This window comes from Ailuropoda melanoleuca, chromosome 15, assembly GCF_002007445.2.
Source record: "Ailuropoda melanoleuca isolate Jingjing chromosome 15, ASM200744v2, whole genome shotgun sequence".
NCBI classification, from domain to species: domain Eukaryota; kingdom Metazoa; phylum Chordata; class Mammalia; order Carnivora; family Ursidae; genus Ailuropoda; species Ailuropoda melanoleuca.
Window position 1 is genome coordinate 82,483,131 of NC_048232.1, and position 20,066 is coordinate 82,503,196.

At 41.6% G+C, this 20,066-nt stretch overlaps 1 protein-coding gene across 1 annotated transcript in view; it reads right to left on the reverse strand.

Moving 5' to 3' along the window:
* Positions 1-4,755: 4,755 nt before the first annotated feature.
* ENTHD1 (ENTH domain containing 1) overlaps positions 4,756-20,066 on the reverse strand; it is a 100,899-nt gene continuing 85,588 nt past the window's right edge. Inside the window, exons 6-7 of the mRNA XM_002914587.4 lie at positions 15,683-16,078; positions 4,756-5,858 (exon numbers count right to left, since the gene is read on the reverse strand). Coding sequence (XP_002914633.1) covers positions 5,257-5,858; positions 15,683-16,078 — 998 coding nt within the window. The 3' untranslated portion in view covers positions 4,756-5,256. The remainder of the gene's footprint in view (positions 5,859-15,682; positions 16,079-20,066) is intronic.

Below are 20,066 nucleotides of genomic sequence, written 5' to 3' on the forward strand. Positions count from 1 at the left end.
AAATTGCCTACTCATAACTAGTGTTTAGTAAATATCTGAAGGATGAACACATCAGTAATTTGACAATAGGTAAACTGTAAAATATTTTCATAACTGCCTTATAATAAGATCCTCAAGTTTCAAATAAAATACTTAATAGCATTTAATGACGTATTTTTAATCTGAGATAATTACAAAGTCAATCAGAATGTACCCGTTCTTAATTTAAGCCAAGTTTGTTCTATTCATTTAATGGAGTTGGCTAAATAGAAACGCAAATAAGTGCTTGTTAATTATACTAATTAAAAAAATGGTTGAATTAAAATATATGAGCTGCGTAAAACCTAGTTAAAATCTGAAGTTACTATGTGCATGTAAGGTAGTTTCTCAAAGGGATAGCTTTTGTTGCCTTGGTTATTTGTGGGGTTTCTCTGAGTGAATTTCAAGATATCTGAGGCAACACCGCTTGGTAATGGGGGAAGTGGGGGAGGAGTGCCGTGTCTCTGGGGCTTTGTTTCTTCTCAACTCTTAGCGGTGTACAACTATGAAATTTAAGGCCAGTAAAAAAGAGATGCTGTATCCTACTGTCCCTTAAGAATCCATTTGTGGGTCTCCCAGATGTACGAAGAAAGCCAACAGAAGATGTCTTAAGATTTCATCCTTATTTTATGCTCTGTTATTTCATAAAGAGGTTGACTTGCCCCACATGTCATTAGTGGCGTTTACTTCAATAATCCTAGAATTCATACTTTAGCCCAAGTGACTTCCTTAGATAAGCTTTCCCCGAACCCCTTGCCAGGTAGGTCAAAACCTACATTTCCTCTCCCAGAACCATTAGATTTTTACAGTTTTTTAAAAAACAATTTGATTAATCTATCAAATTTCTCCAGAACTCTAGAACTCAGTTCTCCGTGAGGACAGGAATATCTGGTTTTGTTCACCACTGAATCCCCAGGGCTCGGAACAGAGTCTTGTGTGCAATAGATACTCAAAAGAACCCCAGAGACCTGATAAGTAAATGATCACAGACACCACTTTCCCCTAAGGGCATTCATTGAGTTCAACAAATTCCAACTTTCCTTTCGATGGCGATAGGAACAGAAATGAGCCCACACAGGTGGGAAGTCTAAAAAGACATGCTCCTTAGAACAAAGTGGAACCCAATGGCTATGCAATGAGAGTGAATTAGAAATGAGCCATCCTTTATGAGGAATTTCAGTCTGGGATTAACCTACCTGGCTATTTGAGAAAACTTCAAGCCATGACCTTCATTTACCTAACCGGTATGGGGGTGCAACAGCACCAGACACTTGGCAGAAGCAAAAACAAATTCTTGTATTAACCATACAAATTAATTTTCAAGTGTCATGACCAGCACATAGTCAAAGATAATTAGGTATACAAGGAAACATGACATCACGAGCACAAATCAGCAGGGCAATAGATAACAAAAACAGACAAATAAAAACTCGAGATGTTGGAATTATTACAGGAAAATTGCTGGGAAGTTAAGAAATATACTTCTACAGTTGCTCGTGACAGGAATTGGAATATTTTTTGAGCCAAAGGACAATGAGAACAATATGTACCAATACTTGTGGTAAAATGGTGAAGCTACTTCAGAAAATATCTTGGCAACTCCTCAGAAAGTTAAACATAAGAGTTACCATATGACCCAGAAAGTCTACTCCTAGGTGTGTATCCAAGAGAATGGAAAACATGTGTTCACACAAATCCTCATAGCAGCATTGTTCATAGTAGCCAAAAAGTGCAAACAACCCAAATGTCCCTCGACTGATGAACAAATAAACGAAATTAGTATATCCATACAATGCAATATTATTCAGACATAAAAAGAAATGAAGAACTCATACATGCTACAATATGATTGAACCCCCCCCCCTCAAATTATGCTAAGCAAAAGAAACCTGACAGAAAAAGCCACATGATTCCATTTATATGAAATATCCAGAATAGGCAAATTCATGGAAACAGAAAGTAGATTAGAGGTTGCCAGGGGCTTGAAGGAGGGGAAAATGGGGAGTGGCTGCTAATGAGTATGGGGTATCTTTTTGTGGTGATGAAACTGTTCCAGAATTAGATAGCAGTGATGGTTGTGCAGCCCTGTGAATATACTAAAACCAGTGAACTACATACCTTAAAAGCGTAAAGTTAATGGTATGTGAATTATATATCAATTTTAAATTTTTGTGGGTTGCAGTAAAGGGAAATTTATAGCCTTAAATGTATATATTCTTGATAGTTTGCTGGTAAGAATACTCTCTAGTTTACCTATTATTCTTACTAGTAAGAATTCTATACTAGTTTGCTTAATACTCTTACTAGTAGAATTATGCTTGAAAATATCTGCAAGAAACAGGACCTATGAAAAGTTTTTAAAAAGAATCTTTTAAAAGATTCTTAAAGAACCAAGGAGAATTCTAGAAATGAAATGAGTAATAACTGAATTAAAAACCAAATGGGAAGATTTAACAGCGGATTAGACACAGCTGAAGAGAGAACTAACTGGAAGATAGGTTGGAAAATAATCACCCTGATTTATGTAGTAAGTAAGTTGCAGTATTCTGTGGTGAAGTGTCAGGATATCTGGACCTTCCTTTCAAATGGTTCAGCAACACGTGTGTTTGTCTATCTATTTACCTGTGTACATAATGCGTATGCAGATATAAACATGTTTAGCAAGGGAGGGAGATACAGCAGACATGGTAACATGTTAACTATTAGTGAATCTTGATGGAGATTTAGATTTCTATCAACTGTTACGTTCCAAAATTTAAAAACTGGCAAAAAGGTAGCATTTACAATAGCACAAAAGAATCAGGCATGAAAGGATTAAGTCTTTAAAAAAGAAACAGAAACCGTCTGTGGGGGAGATAATGAGTTTACTGAAGAAAACTAAGAGAAGACATAAATGAACATAAAGATATACCATGCAAATGGATTGGCAGACTAAACATAAAGCCTTTTATAAGAGGAGACCCATAGAAACATACAGATATACATGCTCCTGGATTAGAAGATTAAATTTGTAAAAAAAATTCCCTGAATTACTATATTGTGCACCTGAAACTAATATGACACTGCATGTTAACTAACTGGAATTTAAATAAAAACATTTAAGGGGCGCCTGGGTGGCACAGCGGTTAAGCGTCTGCCTTCGGCTCAGGGCGTGATCCCGGCGTTATGGGATCGAGCCCCACATCAGGCTCCTCTGCTATGAGCCTGCTTCTTCCTCTCCCACTCCCCCTGCTTGTGTTCCCTCTCTCGCTGGCTGTCTCTATCTCTGTCGAATAAATAAATAAAATCTTTAAAAAAAAAATTTAAAAAATCTAATAGGATTTGGAAAGAACTTGGAAAGGTGCTTTTGAAATGCATATGGAAGAGAAAAGGGCCAAAAAGAGAAAAGCACCCTGGGCTCCCAAACACTACACACTGTACTGTTTCGTTCCGACCTCAGTGTAGCGCCTTCTCAGCCTCATTCATTGATTCCTCAGCTTCTTGATCTTCTTCTGTTAGAATGACCCAGGGCTCAGGCCTTCAACTTCTCTCCACTATCACACTCACTCCTTGGGCAATTTTATCCAGTCTCATAGCTTTAAATAACCGCCAATTATTAAACCCCAGCCTCCATTCCAGTCTAGATCTCTCTCTCAGACTCAGCTCCCACATCCAATTGTTTACTTGATATCTCCACTTGGGTTATCTAATAGACATCTGAGATTTAACCTATCTAAAACCGAATGCCTCAAAATTCTCCCTATCTGCAACATTCCTCATTCCAGTTGATGGCAAGTTCATCTTGAGTTTCAATTACTCAATCCAATACCTTGGGTTTAGCTGTCACTCTTCTCTCTCATATATTTTATCCAAACCATCAGCAAATCCCTAAATGAATCACTTCTCATGTACCTTCACTATGCCTACCCTGGTTTGGTTCACTATCAGCTCTTCTCTGGATAATTACGATAGCCTTCAAATTGTCTCACCTGCCTCACCCCATGGTCTTGCCTCCATCTCTCCCCCAAAGCCAACATGATCATTTAGAGCCCTAAGATCATCTTTTTACCCTAAAACCTTGTCACAATTTTTATTTCATAGAGTAAAGGCCAAAATCTCTAACAATGGTCTTCTAGAACCTATGTCATCTGGCACTACTCCTTGCTCTTTCCTCTATGACCTCAAATCCCCTACTATTTTCCCCTTTCCTCACTTCACACCAGCCACAGTGGCTTCCTTGTCCCTCCCAAATATGTCAAACCTCCTCCCACGTCACAGTCTTCCCTCTACCTGCTCCACAGCAGTTCCCTCTAGTTCTTAAACCAGTTCACATGGTGAAAATCAGTTTTGGCTTGGGAGGGCACCCAACATTAGAATATTTTTGAAATGTCCCATATTTCTTCAAAATACTCAGGAATTATTTTAGCTTTTAGTTGGTAATTGTCGAAACTGAGTGATGGGTACATGGAGCCCTTGCACTGTCCTTTCAAATTAATGCAAAACAGAATAAAAGCATCTCTGGTGATTCTAATGTGCAGTAGGGTTGAGAAGCACTGGTCTATGACCCCCAAACTAGATCATTTTCCCATAAATGTAAAAATTGAGACATTTCTACTTGAAAGCCTGTCTTAATGAATTAAAAAGATACATATTAGATGAAAAATATCAAATTTATTTTTCCAAATACAAGAAAAAAAGTATGCATTTGAATTCACTTTGCAATATACATTAACAATAAAAACTCCTTCCTGTTCCGTGTCCTACTTGTCTCAGTGTAACCCCCAACCAACAGTGGCAGCCACTAGAAGGGAAAGATTGCTGGCCCTTGGTCTGAGGATTCTGAAACTTGGCATGAGACCATAGGAAAACTCTACCCCAAGCTATGAAGGGCTTCTTACTGCTGCTTATCCCAAGGCTCTAGAACAACCATTTGCAGTTTAAGCTCTTCCCACAACTTCCACTAATGTTTAACATATTTTGAGGTAAAGTCCAGAGCGTGGAAGAATGAAATTCTCTTCAGTTTTAAAGGAACATTAGGTCATATCTAAACTGATAATATTATCAAAGGTGATACCTTTTCTCTTTAACAAATAAACCAAATGAGTTTATTGGTTTGAAAGAGATCTGTTAATAAGCCTGACAAGGAAAAATCAAACCACCACCTTATTTTTGCCATAATAATGAGAATCTATAGGAGGTTAACTTAGTCTTTGGGAAGTGGAACCACATGAGTTCTACCAAAAAAGACTATGGAGCTTATTAGATGTGATCTGAGGTCCCCTCAGAAGACTGGGGAAGCTGTGAAGACTGGCTTAGTTGCAGACTATTTCCGCTCATGCTCACCAGACGGCTATTGATGACATGAAGTTCCCGTATCACCATGCTCAGGTCTTCGTGTAGTTTGACTATGGCATTTTTCACCTCCCCGAGGAGAATTTTAATGGAATTGTTTCCTTCAGGCTCTCCTGGCAGGCCTTCAGTTGTCTGAAAACTCGGACAGGACATAGAGGTGAAGTGGTCTACCTCTGCGATGGAAAACTCTGCCCAGTTACTGCCAGAAGCAGGACGTGTGTGCTTCCTGGCCGACTCAGAGTTATCCGGAACACGTTTCAGTAGATTGAGGTTGTCATTTTCCTCGTCATCAGAAGGCACTAGGCTCCTAGGAGCTAAGGGGTCATGAGCCCTGGCTGTCTTATCTTCATCCTTACAGGAGACAGAAGACTGTTGATGAGACAGAGTCCAGAAGGAAGGTCCAGCCAAAATCGGGTGTAAGAGACGAACAGACTTCTCTGAAGAGGCTGAATCAGGAGGTGACATGGATAAAGTGGAAAAGGAGGATGTTCCTTCAGAGGTGGTTGAGACTAAAAGGAATAAACGGGAGAGAAAGATTATGCAACATACAAACGAGAATAATAGCTAAAATAATTTTACAATGTAAAAGGCTGTGGGCACGGTCTCAACATAAATATATGACTTATAATTTATATGTTAAATATTCATAATAAGCCTAAATAAACCCAAAGCAGGAAGTGGAGAAAATCTAAAGGCATATCATACACCAATACCGCCATGGAAATGAAACTAACATTTCAAGTATCAATATTCGCCTTGACTCTGAGCTGTGTCCAACATATTTTTACACTACACTTACCAGAGAGAACAGAAAAGTAAAGTATTACACCCTATTCTACTGGCTGGTGGCATTTTAAGTTAGCATTTAAAGTAGACGGTGTGAGAAAGCTGTAACTTAGATTCCTTCATCTTTTTTTTTCTTCTACAGAGAATATTATGGCAAAATGAACAACCAACTACAAGTACCCAAAAGCTGTGAAACAAATCTCTTTCTCTAACTGCTCAAATACAGCTGAGACTGAACTCCAGCCCACCTGAGATCTGGAACATTTGAGTACACATATATAATTTTTTTTTCACCAAGAAACAAGTAAAATAAAAAGCATTCTAAACTTGTTTTCTGTAAAATTAAAAATTTGATAACATTTTAACTTCATTTCAGGCAAAATCATACTAACTCTCTTCTGCACTTCATTCTAAATCATTATTTCCCAATCCGTGTTCTGAGGAATGCTGTGTTCCTTAAGGTGTAAAGATGTTTCGTGAAAACAGGATTGTAAAGTCAGATAAGACTGGGCAATTGCATATTGTGCCTCTCTTAACAATGAACATTAGCACACTGAAAGTTCTGAGAAATCTACAGTAATTTATTCAAGTGGTTTCCAAACTTTCTTTGACACAGAACTGTTTCTTGTCTTGGGATGGCTTTTTACACTTATGTGTGTATGAGGTGGTATGAACTGGCAAACTCAGGTTCCAACGTCGTCGCAGCTAACTAGACTTGCTATTTTATAATAATAATAAGAAGAAGAAAAAGCTGAAGTCATAGAACAGGGAAATTAATGCTGACCCCTTAGCACACGTGACTTATATATTATTTGCTTTCCATCTGCATGTCCCTTTAAACTAAATTGAATCTCCTGTTAAAAAAACACGGCTGGGGCAGGCGGCTTCTATTTTCTGCTTCAAAGCTCTCTGAGGCCCGTCTCCAGCTTTTAGGAAAAATTCCAATCACAAGACATTTTGGGGGTGAAATGAGTATTCTCAGCCGCCGCAGTAGCAGGACACGAAAAGGAAAACAGGAACTTCATCGGCACATGGTCGAGGCAAGAGGAGCGCACAGAAGAATCTAGGTCAGCCTCATCCTGACGCCTGTCCTTGGACTGAAAGAGGGCATGATGGTGACGGAAGTGCTAATGATGAGAGCCTCAACGCGTGTGCATCCTGAGTCACAGCGCCGCTCGGTCTGGCTGTGCTCTGTTTGGGTCACAGCTGTCACCTGACACGTCCTGCACCATCCCCCGTGTTGGTTGTCCTGTTCTCTATATCCCACATCTCCCACTTTCTTGGCGTACGCCCGTTCTGGGGTAGCACATTCTCCGGCAGTTCACTGGAAAAGGATAACACAGTTGTGGTCGTCGCATGGGCGTGATGTGATGAAGATAACCTGGTTAACTTGAACCTGGTTTCCCTGGATGCCAGTGGTTCTCAGGGTGTGATTGTCGAACACGTGGCAGCACCACTCGGGAATTTGTTAGAAATGAGGTTCTTGGGCCCCATCCCCTTAAACGAAGTCAGAAACTGGGGTGGTGCCCAGGAAACCGAGGTTCAGCAAGGCTCTGGGTGCTTCTGCTGCCCGCCAAAGTCTGAGAATCACCGTGTCCTCCTCTCCGTCCACCTTTCCTTCGCGTTGTAGCTACAAGTGCTGACTAACTGGCTTATCACTGTTTACAGTCGTGTAGCTTCGATTCACAGGCTTTTGCTCATAAAAAGCCATTCCATCTCTAATTGCCGCACACCAATTTACTTTTGTTTCCAAACACACCACAGCTGTAGCAGACACTCCAAGCTGCACTTCAGGGGCCTTTCCTGCCCATTTTGTTACCCTGCTCTGGCTCCCGCTCGCTCCAGAACGTATGTGACTATCTCATTAACGTTCATCCTCTTCCTACAGTGTACCCACCAGAGCTGAAATGCAGCAAAACGCAGCTGTAGTTGTAAATGTAAATTTTTCTGTTAGCAGCAGGTCCTTGGTCAACTAAACACTTCTAACTGCTCACTGTAAAACCATGGAAGTTTTTATTCTTTGTCCAATTCCTCTCAGTTTTCCTGATATATAATGACTGTCAAGTTAACTATACACATGAATTAAAATATTCTGATTTTTGTTCTGTGATGTAAAAAGTAACATTTTACATAAATGTCCATAGCAAAATTATTCACAATAGCTAAAAAGGGGAAACAACTCAAATAACCATCAACTGATGAATTTAGGATAAATAAAATGTGTTCATCTCTACGGTGGAATATTATGCAGCCAGAAGAAAGAGTGAAGTACTGATTCATGCAACAGCATGGATGAACTTTGAAAACACTGTGTGAAGTGAAAGAAGCCAGACACAAAAGGCATATGTTGTATGATTCCATAACATGAAATGTCCAGAGCAGGCAAAGGGAGAAAGTAGATTACTGGTTAGGGGGAGCGCCAGGGGGAGGGAGGAATGGGAGTGACCACTAACGGATGCAGGACTTCTCTGGGGTGATGAAATGTTCTGGAATTAATGGTGATGATTGCACGTCTCTGAGAATATACTAAAACCCACTAAATTGTACACTTTAATAGGGTACATTTTTTGGTACATGAATTAGATCTTAGTTTTTAAAATATAATATTTGAAAATTTACTTTAATGTTATTATTATAAATAAGCTACATGAACGCAACAGATTTAAGAAGAACACAGGATTAGAGAGAAATGCTACCGAGTCTGCTCCTCATCACTAGGACTAAATTGTTATCGGGACGATTGGAATATTGGATTAGTGATGACTTTTCTCACTTACCTATGAACTATAAATGTGGTTCACTGAATTAAAAAAAATCAAACCAGTGTGTCGTTTTGTCTGCAAGAAGGCAGGCAGGAGCTGCACAGCTGGAGGGGTTGCTGGGGCCGTGTCTGGGGGCCGCGTAGCCGGGTGCTGCCCTGACCTCCCTGCCGGGTATGATTAGACCCCCCTTCCACCCTCCACTCTGCTGCTGCTTCTGAACCGGCCTGACCGGAAACTCAGGGTTAGCTGAGACGGTTTGCAGAGCTGTTTTCTACCATTTCCCCCATTTCTTTTTGGGAAATGTTCATCATTCTGGCTCTGAAGCCTTTATGGACAAAAGTTAAAGAACGTGCATGCACGTGTGTGTGTGTGTGTGTGTGTGTGTGTGTGTGTGTGTGTGTGTGAGAGATGTTTGGTTTCTTTCCTTAGCGAAGATGAGCTGAAAAGCAGCTCTACCGACAACCACTACTGAAATGCAGAGCACAAAAATGGAATCAATGAGATATAAACAAAGGATGGAGCCAGGGAGAATGCTCACCACTATCCCAGCATAAGAATGTATAGATTTTTTTTTCCCTCCCTCAAATTAGAAAGTGAAGTCCAGCACAGTCTAACACACTCGCCCGAACTGTGGCTCATGAATATTATGGTCTGGACTCCTGTGCATCTACTGGCTCCTTTCTTCTTTTCAGTGTGCGTGACAAACGATCTAATGACTTAAAGGAATAGTCTGACCTCCAGATAAATAACTTTAAATTTAAACGGAGGAGGAGAAGGAATGGACTGTTCTAGGAACAGAATTATTTAGCATCAAAAGGTCAAAGGAGGTTGCTGCAGCAAATCTGTCATTCAGTGAAAGTATCAGAATGAGAATATTAACGTGTATTTGGTGGCTGCCTTGGACAGCCCCCCGACGGCTGGAATCTGCTATACTGTGAGTGTATAAATCTTATTAAATGTACTCAGCTCATTATCTCCAAAGTGTTTATACCTCCAGGCCTGGACCCTTCATAGACACAAATACTTCTTAAAACAATAAAATAGAAAAAGCAGAAAATAGATGCTATCTTTTCTAGCTTCGATCATCCAGTGTCCATGGAGACTAGCGGTACATCAATCCTACCTCATCATTTCCTGAATTCCTCAACCAGAGTCACCTTCAGCCATTCCTCTGAGTACTTCCTAGAACATGTCATCACTCAGAACTGCCCTACTCTGAAATCTTGCTTCCAAGATCACTTTTTCTTGATTGCATCCAGCCCTCTCATTCCTTTTAATGCATCTACACTTTGGCCTCATCGAGACAGTAGATCCAATGATCCTTTTATTTTCTCTCACTCCATCAATGCCCACCTGACTCTGCTTTCTTGTCTAGTCTAGAATCCCATTATCCATCACTTGAACCACTTTCTTGCTCCACTGCCCCCATCACTCCCTGCCATGTTCTCTGCTTTATCTGCTGCGAATTCCTAATCCAGGAGTCAGCAGACCTTTCCTGTCAAGGACCAGCTTGTAAATATTTTAGGCTTTATGGGACATACAGTCTCTATTGCAACTACTCAGCTCTGCTGTCTGTCGTAGCGCAAAAGCAGACAAAGGTTACATGTAAACCAATTACCGCGGTTGTTCAATAAAACTTCATTTAGAAAACCAGGGAAGCGCCTCGTTTGGCCCCAAAGCTATGATTTGCAAGTTCCTGTCCTAATTCTATTTCAATTCAAATATCTACCTTTTTCATTCCTACCCCCAGGCTGCTCAGCACTGTTGGAGAAAAGGATCCTGCAAATTAGGATTCCTACAAATTACCACTCCTGGCTCCTTCATCGAATCGGTGTCTTAAGGCTCCTTCTTCCATTCTCTGGAGTGGCTGTTCTAAATCTTACTAGTCCTTTCACTGCACTTCCACCACTCCAAACCCCTCAGTCTGGGCAGGCGACCTCAGACAGTAAGATATGGAGGCCATGACATAACGTGTGGTGCCTGAAAACTCAATACATCTTAATTATCAAAAACCACAAAACCCTTCCCTTACATCTGTTAATCCTTTCCCCTCCTTCCATAGAGGCCCTCGGGATGAGGTGAGCATTTTTCTGTTCTGGATTCTAGCCCACTTGCCCCGGGCCATGCCCCATCTCAGGCTAGCCACCCTCCCCTTTGCCTGCTCGAGTCTTCCATCTTCCACCCGGTATCCTTCCCAGCAACAGCCTCTGCCGGGCTCCCTGCCCCAGTTTCCCACCCTCCGTGACAATCCTCCACATTCCCTGACACAGTAATTTTTCTAAAACACATTTAAAAAGCCACTCACCCGGCCTAACACCTTTAGTGACTTGCATTCTCTTCAAAATAAAGAAAGTCCAAGCTTCTTAACCTGGCACACACAGCTCCTCATTATCTGTCCTGGCATAATTTTTCCAGTGTTACTTCTTCATGCACACTTTCCATCCCTGCTTTACTAGGTTGCTTTTAATTCACTTATTAAATATTGGGAACCTATTATGTACAAGACACTGTGTTTGGTGCTGGGGATAGAATAATAAAACAGGCAGACATGGTCCCTTCCCTTAGGAAGGTGCCATTCCACTTGGGGAGTGGGGGAGGCATTAAACAATTCAATACATACATAATTCTATTGAATTAGAATATGTGCTAGAAGGATAATTATAGGTACTAAGACAACATATAGTGGGAGGGGGATCCGAAATAATCAAGGGGCTCATGAAATATTGCAGAAGTGCTGTTTGAGCTGACCCCTGAAGGAGGAGTAGGAGTGAACTGGGGGCGGGGGGATCAGAAGTGTTCTGGTCCAAGGGAACAACAGTACAAAGGTGGTGAAGCAATTTGGTTTACTTGACAAACAGAAAGAACACCAGGCTGCTGGGCGAGGCAGGAGCTAGACCGCACAGGGTGCGGAACGCTATTTGATCTCTAGGAACACAGAGAGAAGTCTGGGGTTTCAGCGGGGAATATGAGTCCTCATGTCATCTGGCTGCCCTGTGGAGAATGAACTGGAGCTCCCTAGAATCTCTTTGTTCAGTCACAACTGTGCATTATTCCTCAGGCTGGAATGCCCTTTCTGGAAGCAGAGGAGTTTCCTCGTTCCTGAGAATAAGCAGGGAACTCCTGGGTACTAATGGGAAATGACCAGAATGGATCTGGAGGGTTAGGAGGGGGCTGAGGGCTTAGAGCTTGAAAAGTGGAACTAAAAATACGGACACTGGAGTAACAGCAAACTTTTCTATGGCATTTGCCTGCTACCAGATCCTGCTCGGATCCATTTCATGTTTGTGAATTCATGGACCCCCTCCAGCAGCTGTGTGTGGCAGTGCCAGCCCTGTCCCCATTCTGTAGATGAAGACACTGACGCATACGGGTCGCACGGCCAGTGGCTGGGCTGAGACCATGAGCCCTGGCGGTGCGGCCCCAGAGACTGAGCCCCTAACAGCTCTGCAATTCAGCCATTCTCTGTGCTTTGTTGGAACCTATACTCCATCTCCATCTTTTAGAACCCAAACACAGTACGAAAATTTTGCCTTAAACAATCACATGCATTTAAAAAAATCAGAATAAAAATAAAGTTTATATTTACCCACATATTTATAATTTCCAGTGCTCACTTCCCCCCCTACCACCAAAAGCACTGGGGTCTTCCCCTCTATGTATAGTTCGTCAGTCAAGGATTCAGGCAGAGTTTATATACGGAATGTGGGGTGAGGTTCACCCCTCCCAAGTTTCCCTCCCTGTTGGGATTTCCGGCAGAACTGCCCAGCTCCTCTGCCAGGACCGAGGCTCTCTTTTGATACCTCGCATGACTAAAGTGTGCCCTCCAGGTCTTCATGTGGGCTACTGTACTTTTCGGCTCTGGAACTTTCATTTCATGCTAGTATTCTGATGAAATTCTCCATCTTTCCCTCTGGGCTCTTGATCCTATTAATCACAGTTATTTTAAAGTACCTATCTTATAACGTCAGTATCTAGCTTATCTGTGGGTCTGTTTCTGCTGTCTGTTTTTCTCCTGGATTTTAAATGCCAAAAATTTTGCATGAAAAACAATAGGAGCTCTTAAGAAAGGATTACATTGTCTTCCAGAAGACAGACGGGATACGAAGCAATGACTTTGCTCTCGCTGGAGCTGGGTTTCAGCATTTGTGGAGGCTGTTCTGGTTCTGGCTTACCCTTCCCCCTAGACGGGTAGTTCTGGTGCTCTGGGTGGGGCCTGTGGGAGGTGCCCGCTGAGAGCCCGGAGCACTCACCAGAGCTGCTACAACCTGGCAGATCCCGACCTCGAATCTCCGTCTCCTAGCCCCATGATCGGAATCTCTGCTTAGCGTGTTGGCCCCTTAGAGGCTGCTTCGCACTTAGTGTCTTGGTACCGCACCCAGAATGTGGGCAGCTTTAGCAGGAGGCAGATGTTCCAGTAGGAAATTACACAAAGACTTTTGGGCCTTCTCCTCTGTGACTTCTTCTCCTCTGGAATATTGACCCCTGGAGTGCCTGCCGCCTGGGAAGCCCCAAACTCCAGTCCTATCTCCCAGGCTCAGTGAGATCGTGGAGAGTCCAAGCCTCTGACTTTCCCTCAGTTTCTATCATCCTGCTCTGCTAAGAGGCAAACGATCCACGTTTAGTTGGGACCAACTAAAAGTAAACTAGTTTCCTACTTTATTCATATCACTTCTGAAACCAAATGTGTGGGTTTTACACACAAGGATTTCTCTCATTCTCTGTATGTGACACCAACTGGGTATCCTATAATATAACTCCATTCTGACACTACCCAGAGTTAGTACAGACATCAGAGATTAAGGGCTCAATCCCTTAATCTCAAGACTCAAGTTTCAAGATTGCCATCCACTTTAGATGCCAATCAAAAGTCTAGGCCTCCCGTATTTCTGACTTGCCGGCTATAAATTGAGGGATCCTATGATCCCCTCTGTGGTTTTGATGATTCACTACAATGGCTCATGGAACTTAGGAAAGTGCTTTACTTACTATTACTGGTTTATCATAAAGAATACAACTCAGAACAGCCAAATGGAAAGGATGCACAGGGCAAGGTATGGGGAAGGGACCCAGAGCTTCTAAGCCTTCACTGGGTATGCCACCCTCCCAGAAACTTCATGTGTTCACCAACCTGGAAGCTCTCTAAACCCCTCTGTCTAGGGCTTTTCATGAAGGTTCCATCACAGACACATGACTGATCAAATCATTGACCATGGGCGATTAACTCAATATCCTGAGAGGTCAAGGGGTGGGACTGAAAGTTCCAAACCTCTAATCACCCGTTGGTTACTCTGGCAACCAGCCCCAACCTCCAAGGGTCACCTCGGAAAAACACAGGTATGGAACAAAGGGGCTTATTACAAATAACAAGAGTAGAACTCTTCTCACCCCTAATACCATGCAGGAGATTCCAAGGGTTTCCGGAGCTCTGTGCCAAGAGCCAGGGATGAGGACCAAATATATATTTCTCGTTGTATCACAACATTCCAGTCCTTTTCCGAAGGATCTTGACCCATTCTGTGTTTTCTACCTTGGTTGTTTTACAAGACTTCCAGCTTTCACTAGTATTTTTCGTGGGAGGCTTAGAGCAATACTACCTACTTCATTATGAAGAGAAGCAAGTCTCCTTTGCTAACGGGCTTTAGAGGGGCTTCCAGCTAATTTTTATATCTAAGTGTACTTGGTATACAGACAGCGGCCAAAAACTCTTCTCAATGATCTTTTGGGGGGTATTTGTGAAAGAAATGAAGTCAAAGTAACAACTTCCCAGGGGACAGCCATTCACCGAAACCGTCACAGTCACCGTGACCAGTCCTGTGTGGTTTCTGCAGTGGCAGTCTCTGCAGAACAGTTAATTTGGTGACAAATCTAAGAATCGGTTTATTTTTAGGCTATTTTGTCCCCCCAAGTTCTGGGAAGGGCAGCAAGGAGAATCTGCTATCATTCACTGACCTTACTAACACCAAGGTAAATTTCTTTAGCCTCAGCACGTTGGCTTTCATTGTTTGTACATATACGGCACTTTGGACCTAAGTTTGAGGCAGTTTAAAATATTTATATTAAACACTTTATGTTTATATGAGTTAGTCGGCATTATTATACATAAAAACCAATAACTACATAGTCTTTGAAAAATGTATGAGCAAACAAATTATTCTTTTACTAATTGACTTTAAAGAAGAAAGCATAATTATACAATGGATTTGGTAACTGACAGCCAACAACTTGGATTCCCAATTGGCTTTATCCTTTACCATCGAGGCTCAAGAATATTGCAGCCCATTGAATGTTTTACAGGACAGAAAAAGGCAGAGATTCTCCACCACTGTTTTGCAGTCAGTACACAACCCTTTAAAAAAAGGCCGCACGAGCGTGCGCGTGTACACACACACACACATATTGTGTGTATACACAACGATACACATAATAACGAATTCTTTTTTATATAGTCTCTTAATAAGTAACCTAAATGCCTAACAGGAAGCTCTTATTTAATGCTAGTTCTTTCTAATTTGTTCAGCATTCCAATTGCTCAGAACTTGTGCTTCAACCAAGCAGTTGGAGCCTCCAGTGACGAACTGCCTCTCAGGTCTTCAATAAAAGGGGTCCCTTCCCACCTGAGAAGTCTCTCTCTCTGGTGTGTACCTTTTAATACTACTGGATGGAAAGTGAAAGTAGGGAACCAAAAACAGAGGCAGAAAGCACAGAAAAGTAACAGAAGAATGCTTCAGAAGAGGGGTGTGTGTGTGTGTGTGTGTGTGTGTGTGTGTGTGTGTGTATAGACTCACCCCATGTGGTCACAGGCTTGAGGTTTTCCTCATCCATCTGAACAACGCTGGATGGTGCTGGCTTCTGAAAGTTCTTATTGCTCACAATCTCCTTCACTGGGTTAAATGTTTTAAATGAGGGAGAGACATAGAGTGTCTCTACAGAGGCCTGGTTATAGAAAGTAGACTCTGACTTTGACATCCTTAAATTAGGGCTGATAAACTCTTCTTTATCCGATGACCAAAATGATGGTAAAGCTGTCAACGTTTCAAAACTTTTTGCAGCTGACTGCTTTTCCAGAGGCATTTGCAAAGCATGTTCGGTTACAGTGTTTGTAATGGTACTGTCCGATTTCTTGTCCAAACTCACATTTGTCTGCAGAGATGGGCTCTTTACTGAGGGAGCAGGGATGGCATCTGTAAGATAACAAATATAAACTATGATAAAAAAATACAACTGAAAATATTCTATTCCAAGTCCATTGCAATTTTATTTATTATTTTTATTTTTTTAAAGTAAACTCTACACCCCGCGTGGGGCTCGAACTCATGACCCTGAGACCAAGAGCTGCATGCTCCACTGACTGAGACAGCCAGGTGCCCCCAAATCCGTTACAATTTTAATAAATCAGATTTTTTAATGCCATAACAGGATTCTCTATTTAGTTGTTTCTCCTTTGTTACTATGTTTCTCTTCTGCCTATATAAAGTATGCCCCGGCTATTACTGATGCATTAGTCATTTGGTGGCTGTTTCTCTCTCTCTCCGCACTGAAGCACAAGGCAAGGAAAGCTTCAAATAACTTGTCTTTAAATATTTCTCTCTTCACCCACTTATCTGTCTCTGAAACCACTGTATTTTTAGTACCTTCAAACATTCATCTTTTAAAGATAAACTAGAGAAAATATGCCACATCATATTGGTCTATCCCTATAGAACCCCAGCTACAAAAGAAGTCTTTCCCCCTATATAAAAAAGAAGCCTTCTTGTCCCAGTGTCTATGCAAAGCCCATGAAAGAAAACCCTACTTTAGGTAGCAGCCCAATTTTAATAAACCCTTTGTCTGTGTAGGAGAGCAATCTTTCAGAGCCGCTGTGATGATTGCCAAAATGTAAGTTCCATCAGGTCGGAATCTTTGTCCATTTCATTCATCACTACCACCACAGTGTACCCAGACTATAACAAAGTACCTGGAATGTAACAGACAAGTAATATCTAAAGGACTGGAAAGGAACAGATATTTAAGGTGGGTCTGATATATGAAGATATATTGAATCTCTAAATTATGAGCCTGGTCCAAATTTCTAGATGTGAATTGCTATCAACACTCAGTGCTAGGGCTTGCCCTCAAGTTGTTTTACCTGAAGTTGGATATGGAAGGAAAGAGAATTATTTTAAGAGATAGAGTTGATGAAATGAGAGGCATAACGAGATGAGAGTGGGCAAAAGGAAGATGAAATCATTTGAGCTCCTAGAAGAGAAGAGGATACAGGAACTGTGCAATCTGCTATCAAGGGCTGATACATCACAATGTACATCATAACCTACCTTACAACGCATGTTTATATGCTGTCACCATCACTGTCAGGCTTGGAGTTAGTAAAGAAAAACAAATTTCCTTTGACTCTAAAAACCTTCCTTCCCCTTTTCATCCACCCTTGGAGGCCATCCTGGGCAAAAGGGCTGCTGGGAAGCCACAGCATTGGACCTCACTGTCTCTGTCAGGAATCCCATTTCTTTCCAACCCTCTCAGCTGCGAGCTTTCTCATCTTTTCAGACTCAGTTCAAGTTTCACGTTCTCCTGCCCAGATCCTTTCCTTTTCTTTCCTTGCCCTATCCTGTTCTTGTTTTTCTTAACCACACCCTGTTTGGAGCCCTGTGGGTCATCATTACACTTCACCTCGTTTCTCACCAGTCTGGCCCCTACCTGAGAACACCCCTGAAGAGACCTTAGTGGGAGTCCTGTTTGTGCCCCTTAACAGCGCGGCCCCTAGGATGTGTTCAGTAAATGCTTGTTGAGGAAAAGGACAAATCAAAGCACAAGGATAAAGAAAAAATAAAAATAAAAAATAATCTTCCTTTTGCCCACTCTTACCTCGTTATGCCCTCATTTCATCAACTCTGTCTCTTAAAATAATTCTCTTTCCTTCCCTAGGCCCCTAGGACGTGTTCAGTAAATGTTTGTTGAGGAAAAGGACAACTTGAAGCACAAGGATAAAGAAGAAGTAATGCCTTCGTTTTTTAAAAATCAAATATAGTTTACTAAATAATAATTAAGAGAAACAGCAAATCAGTAGATGAAAATAACTTCTAAAATATTTCTAATTTGCATATGACTGAGTTATATCTAGTTGGTAAAAGGTTCTGTTAAAAACACTAATTTACTCCTGGTAGAATAAGCTAGATTTACGGTATTCCCAAGTACATGTGTACATCACCATATTTACATAAAAGCATTCCTTAAAAGTGAATTGTAGTCAAAGATTTCTCCATTGATTTCCATTTTACATCTGAGAAAAATGGGGGAAAAGCATTTTTCTTTAGTAACAGAATCATCTTAAAATTTAGCAATATATAAAGGAAAATAATTCAGAATGACAATGACTTTCTGTTGGAAATATTCATAATAACACTCAATCTAAATCTCAAAACTGGGATGTATAAACTCATCTGTATAGCCATCATTTTACTTTATTATTTTTTATTTTTTTAAGTAATCTCTACACCCAACGTGAGGCTCCAACTCATGACCCTGAGGTCAAGGGTTGCACGCTCTATCAACTGAGCCAATCAGGTGCCCCTGGTCATCATGTTAATGTTAGTACAAAAGCTTAAAACTACAAAAAAAGACGTTATCTTAAAATTCAATGAGACAGGGGCGCCTGGGTGGCTCAGTAGGTTAAGCTCATGATCTCAGGGTTGTGAGATGGAGCCCTGAGTTGGGCTGGGCATGGAGCTTGCTTGGGATTCTCTTTCCCTCCCCCCAACCCCCCACCGGCTGCTCATGCTCCGTTCTCTCTCTCTCTCTCTCTCTCTCAAAAAAAAAAAAAATTCAATGAAACAAACCAGACTGACGTCTATCTACCCTCTTTCCCAATTGTCCAGGAGGAACAGAACACAGTCTTCTGATTGCTTAGGCTTTCTGTTTGTTTGTTTTAAAGATTTTATTTATTTGTCAGAGAGGGAGAAAGCAAAAGCAGGGGAGCAGCAGGCAGAGCAGGCAGAGGCAGAAGCAAGCTCCCTGCTGAACAGGGAGCCCGATGTGGGGCTCAATCCCAGGACTCTGGGATCATGACCTGAGCCAAAGGCAGATGCTTAACCAACTGAGCCCCTCAGGTGTCCCTAGACTTCATTTTTTAGACTGGAAACTTTTATTTTTTTTTAAAGATTTTATTTATTTGAGACACACAGAGAGAGAAAACGAGCTGGGGAGAGAGGCCGAGGAAGAGGGAGAAGTGGACTCTTTGATGAGCAAGAAGCCTGATGTGGGGCTTGATCCCAGGACCCTGAGATCACGACCTGAGCTGAAGGCAGATGCTTAACCGACTGAGCCACCCAGGCGCCCCTAAACTGTAATCTTTTTAATGAATAAAACACTATGATCTGAAAGAAGAAAGCATGACAACAACCCCAAAATAATGATTTTAAATGCAGAGTAGATGACAGAGGGAAATGTTTACTAAACTAGAAGGTGGAAGAGGCCTGAAGAGTCTAGAGAGTGAGCTGTGCTGGGTGCCCCTGCCACCTCCCTGCTCCACCCCTCCTGTGTGACACACCAAACGAACCCTCTGCAGTCCAACCACTACTTTATTTGTAGTTAATATTCACAAATACTTCAAAAACTCCCTCTTGTTTCAGTGACAAAGTCTAAATTCCTTGGGTTTTAAAGGCCCTCCATTGTTGATTCTTTTTTTTAAATTCATTTTTCCTTTTCTTTTCTTTTTGATTATTGTCACTCTAGAAAACTAATATACCTGCTAAGGTCTTTACTGAGTTAAGAAACTCTGAGCCACTTGCATCTGGCCCTCCATGGTCTGGAGGTATCAAGTGTGGGGTGTCAGCCATACCGCAGAGTCAGGCTAGCGCTAAATGCAAAGTGGGAGGTGGGAGAGTTAAGATCTTGCAAATGTTCTCCCAGCAAATCCTTCCAGTTTCTGGAGAGCACGACCCTGAGTAACAGCTTTAATTCTTCATCAAAGGATCCTGAACACCTTTCAACTTGATTTCCACTTATTTACACATTATCTAGAAACCTCTACTGCCTTCCAACTTTTAATAACTTCACTTTTTTATTGTTTCTTCTTTTTTTTAAATCGAGCTACAATTGACAGATAACACTGTATTAGTTTCAGGGGTACCCATATGGATGGTATATGTGTGTATACTGTAAGACGATCACCACAGT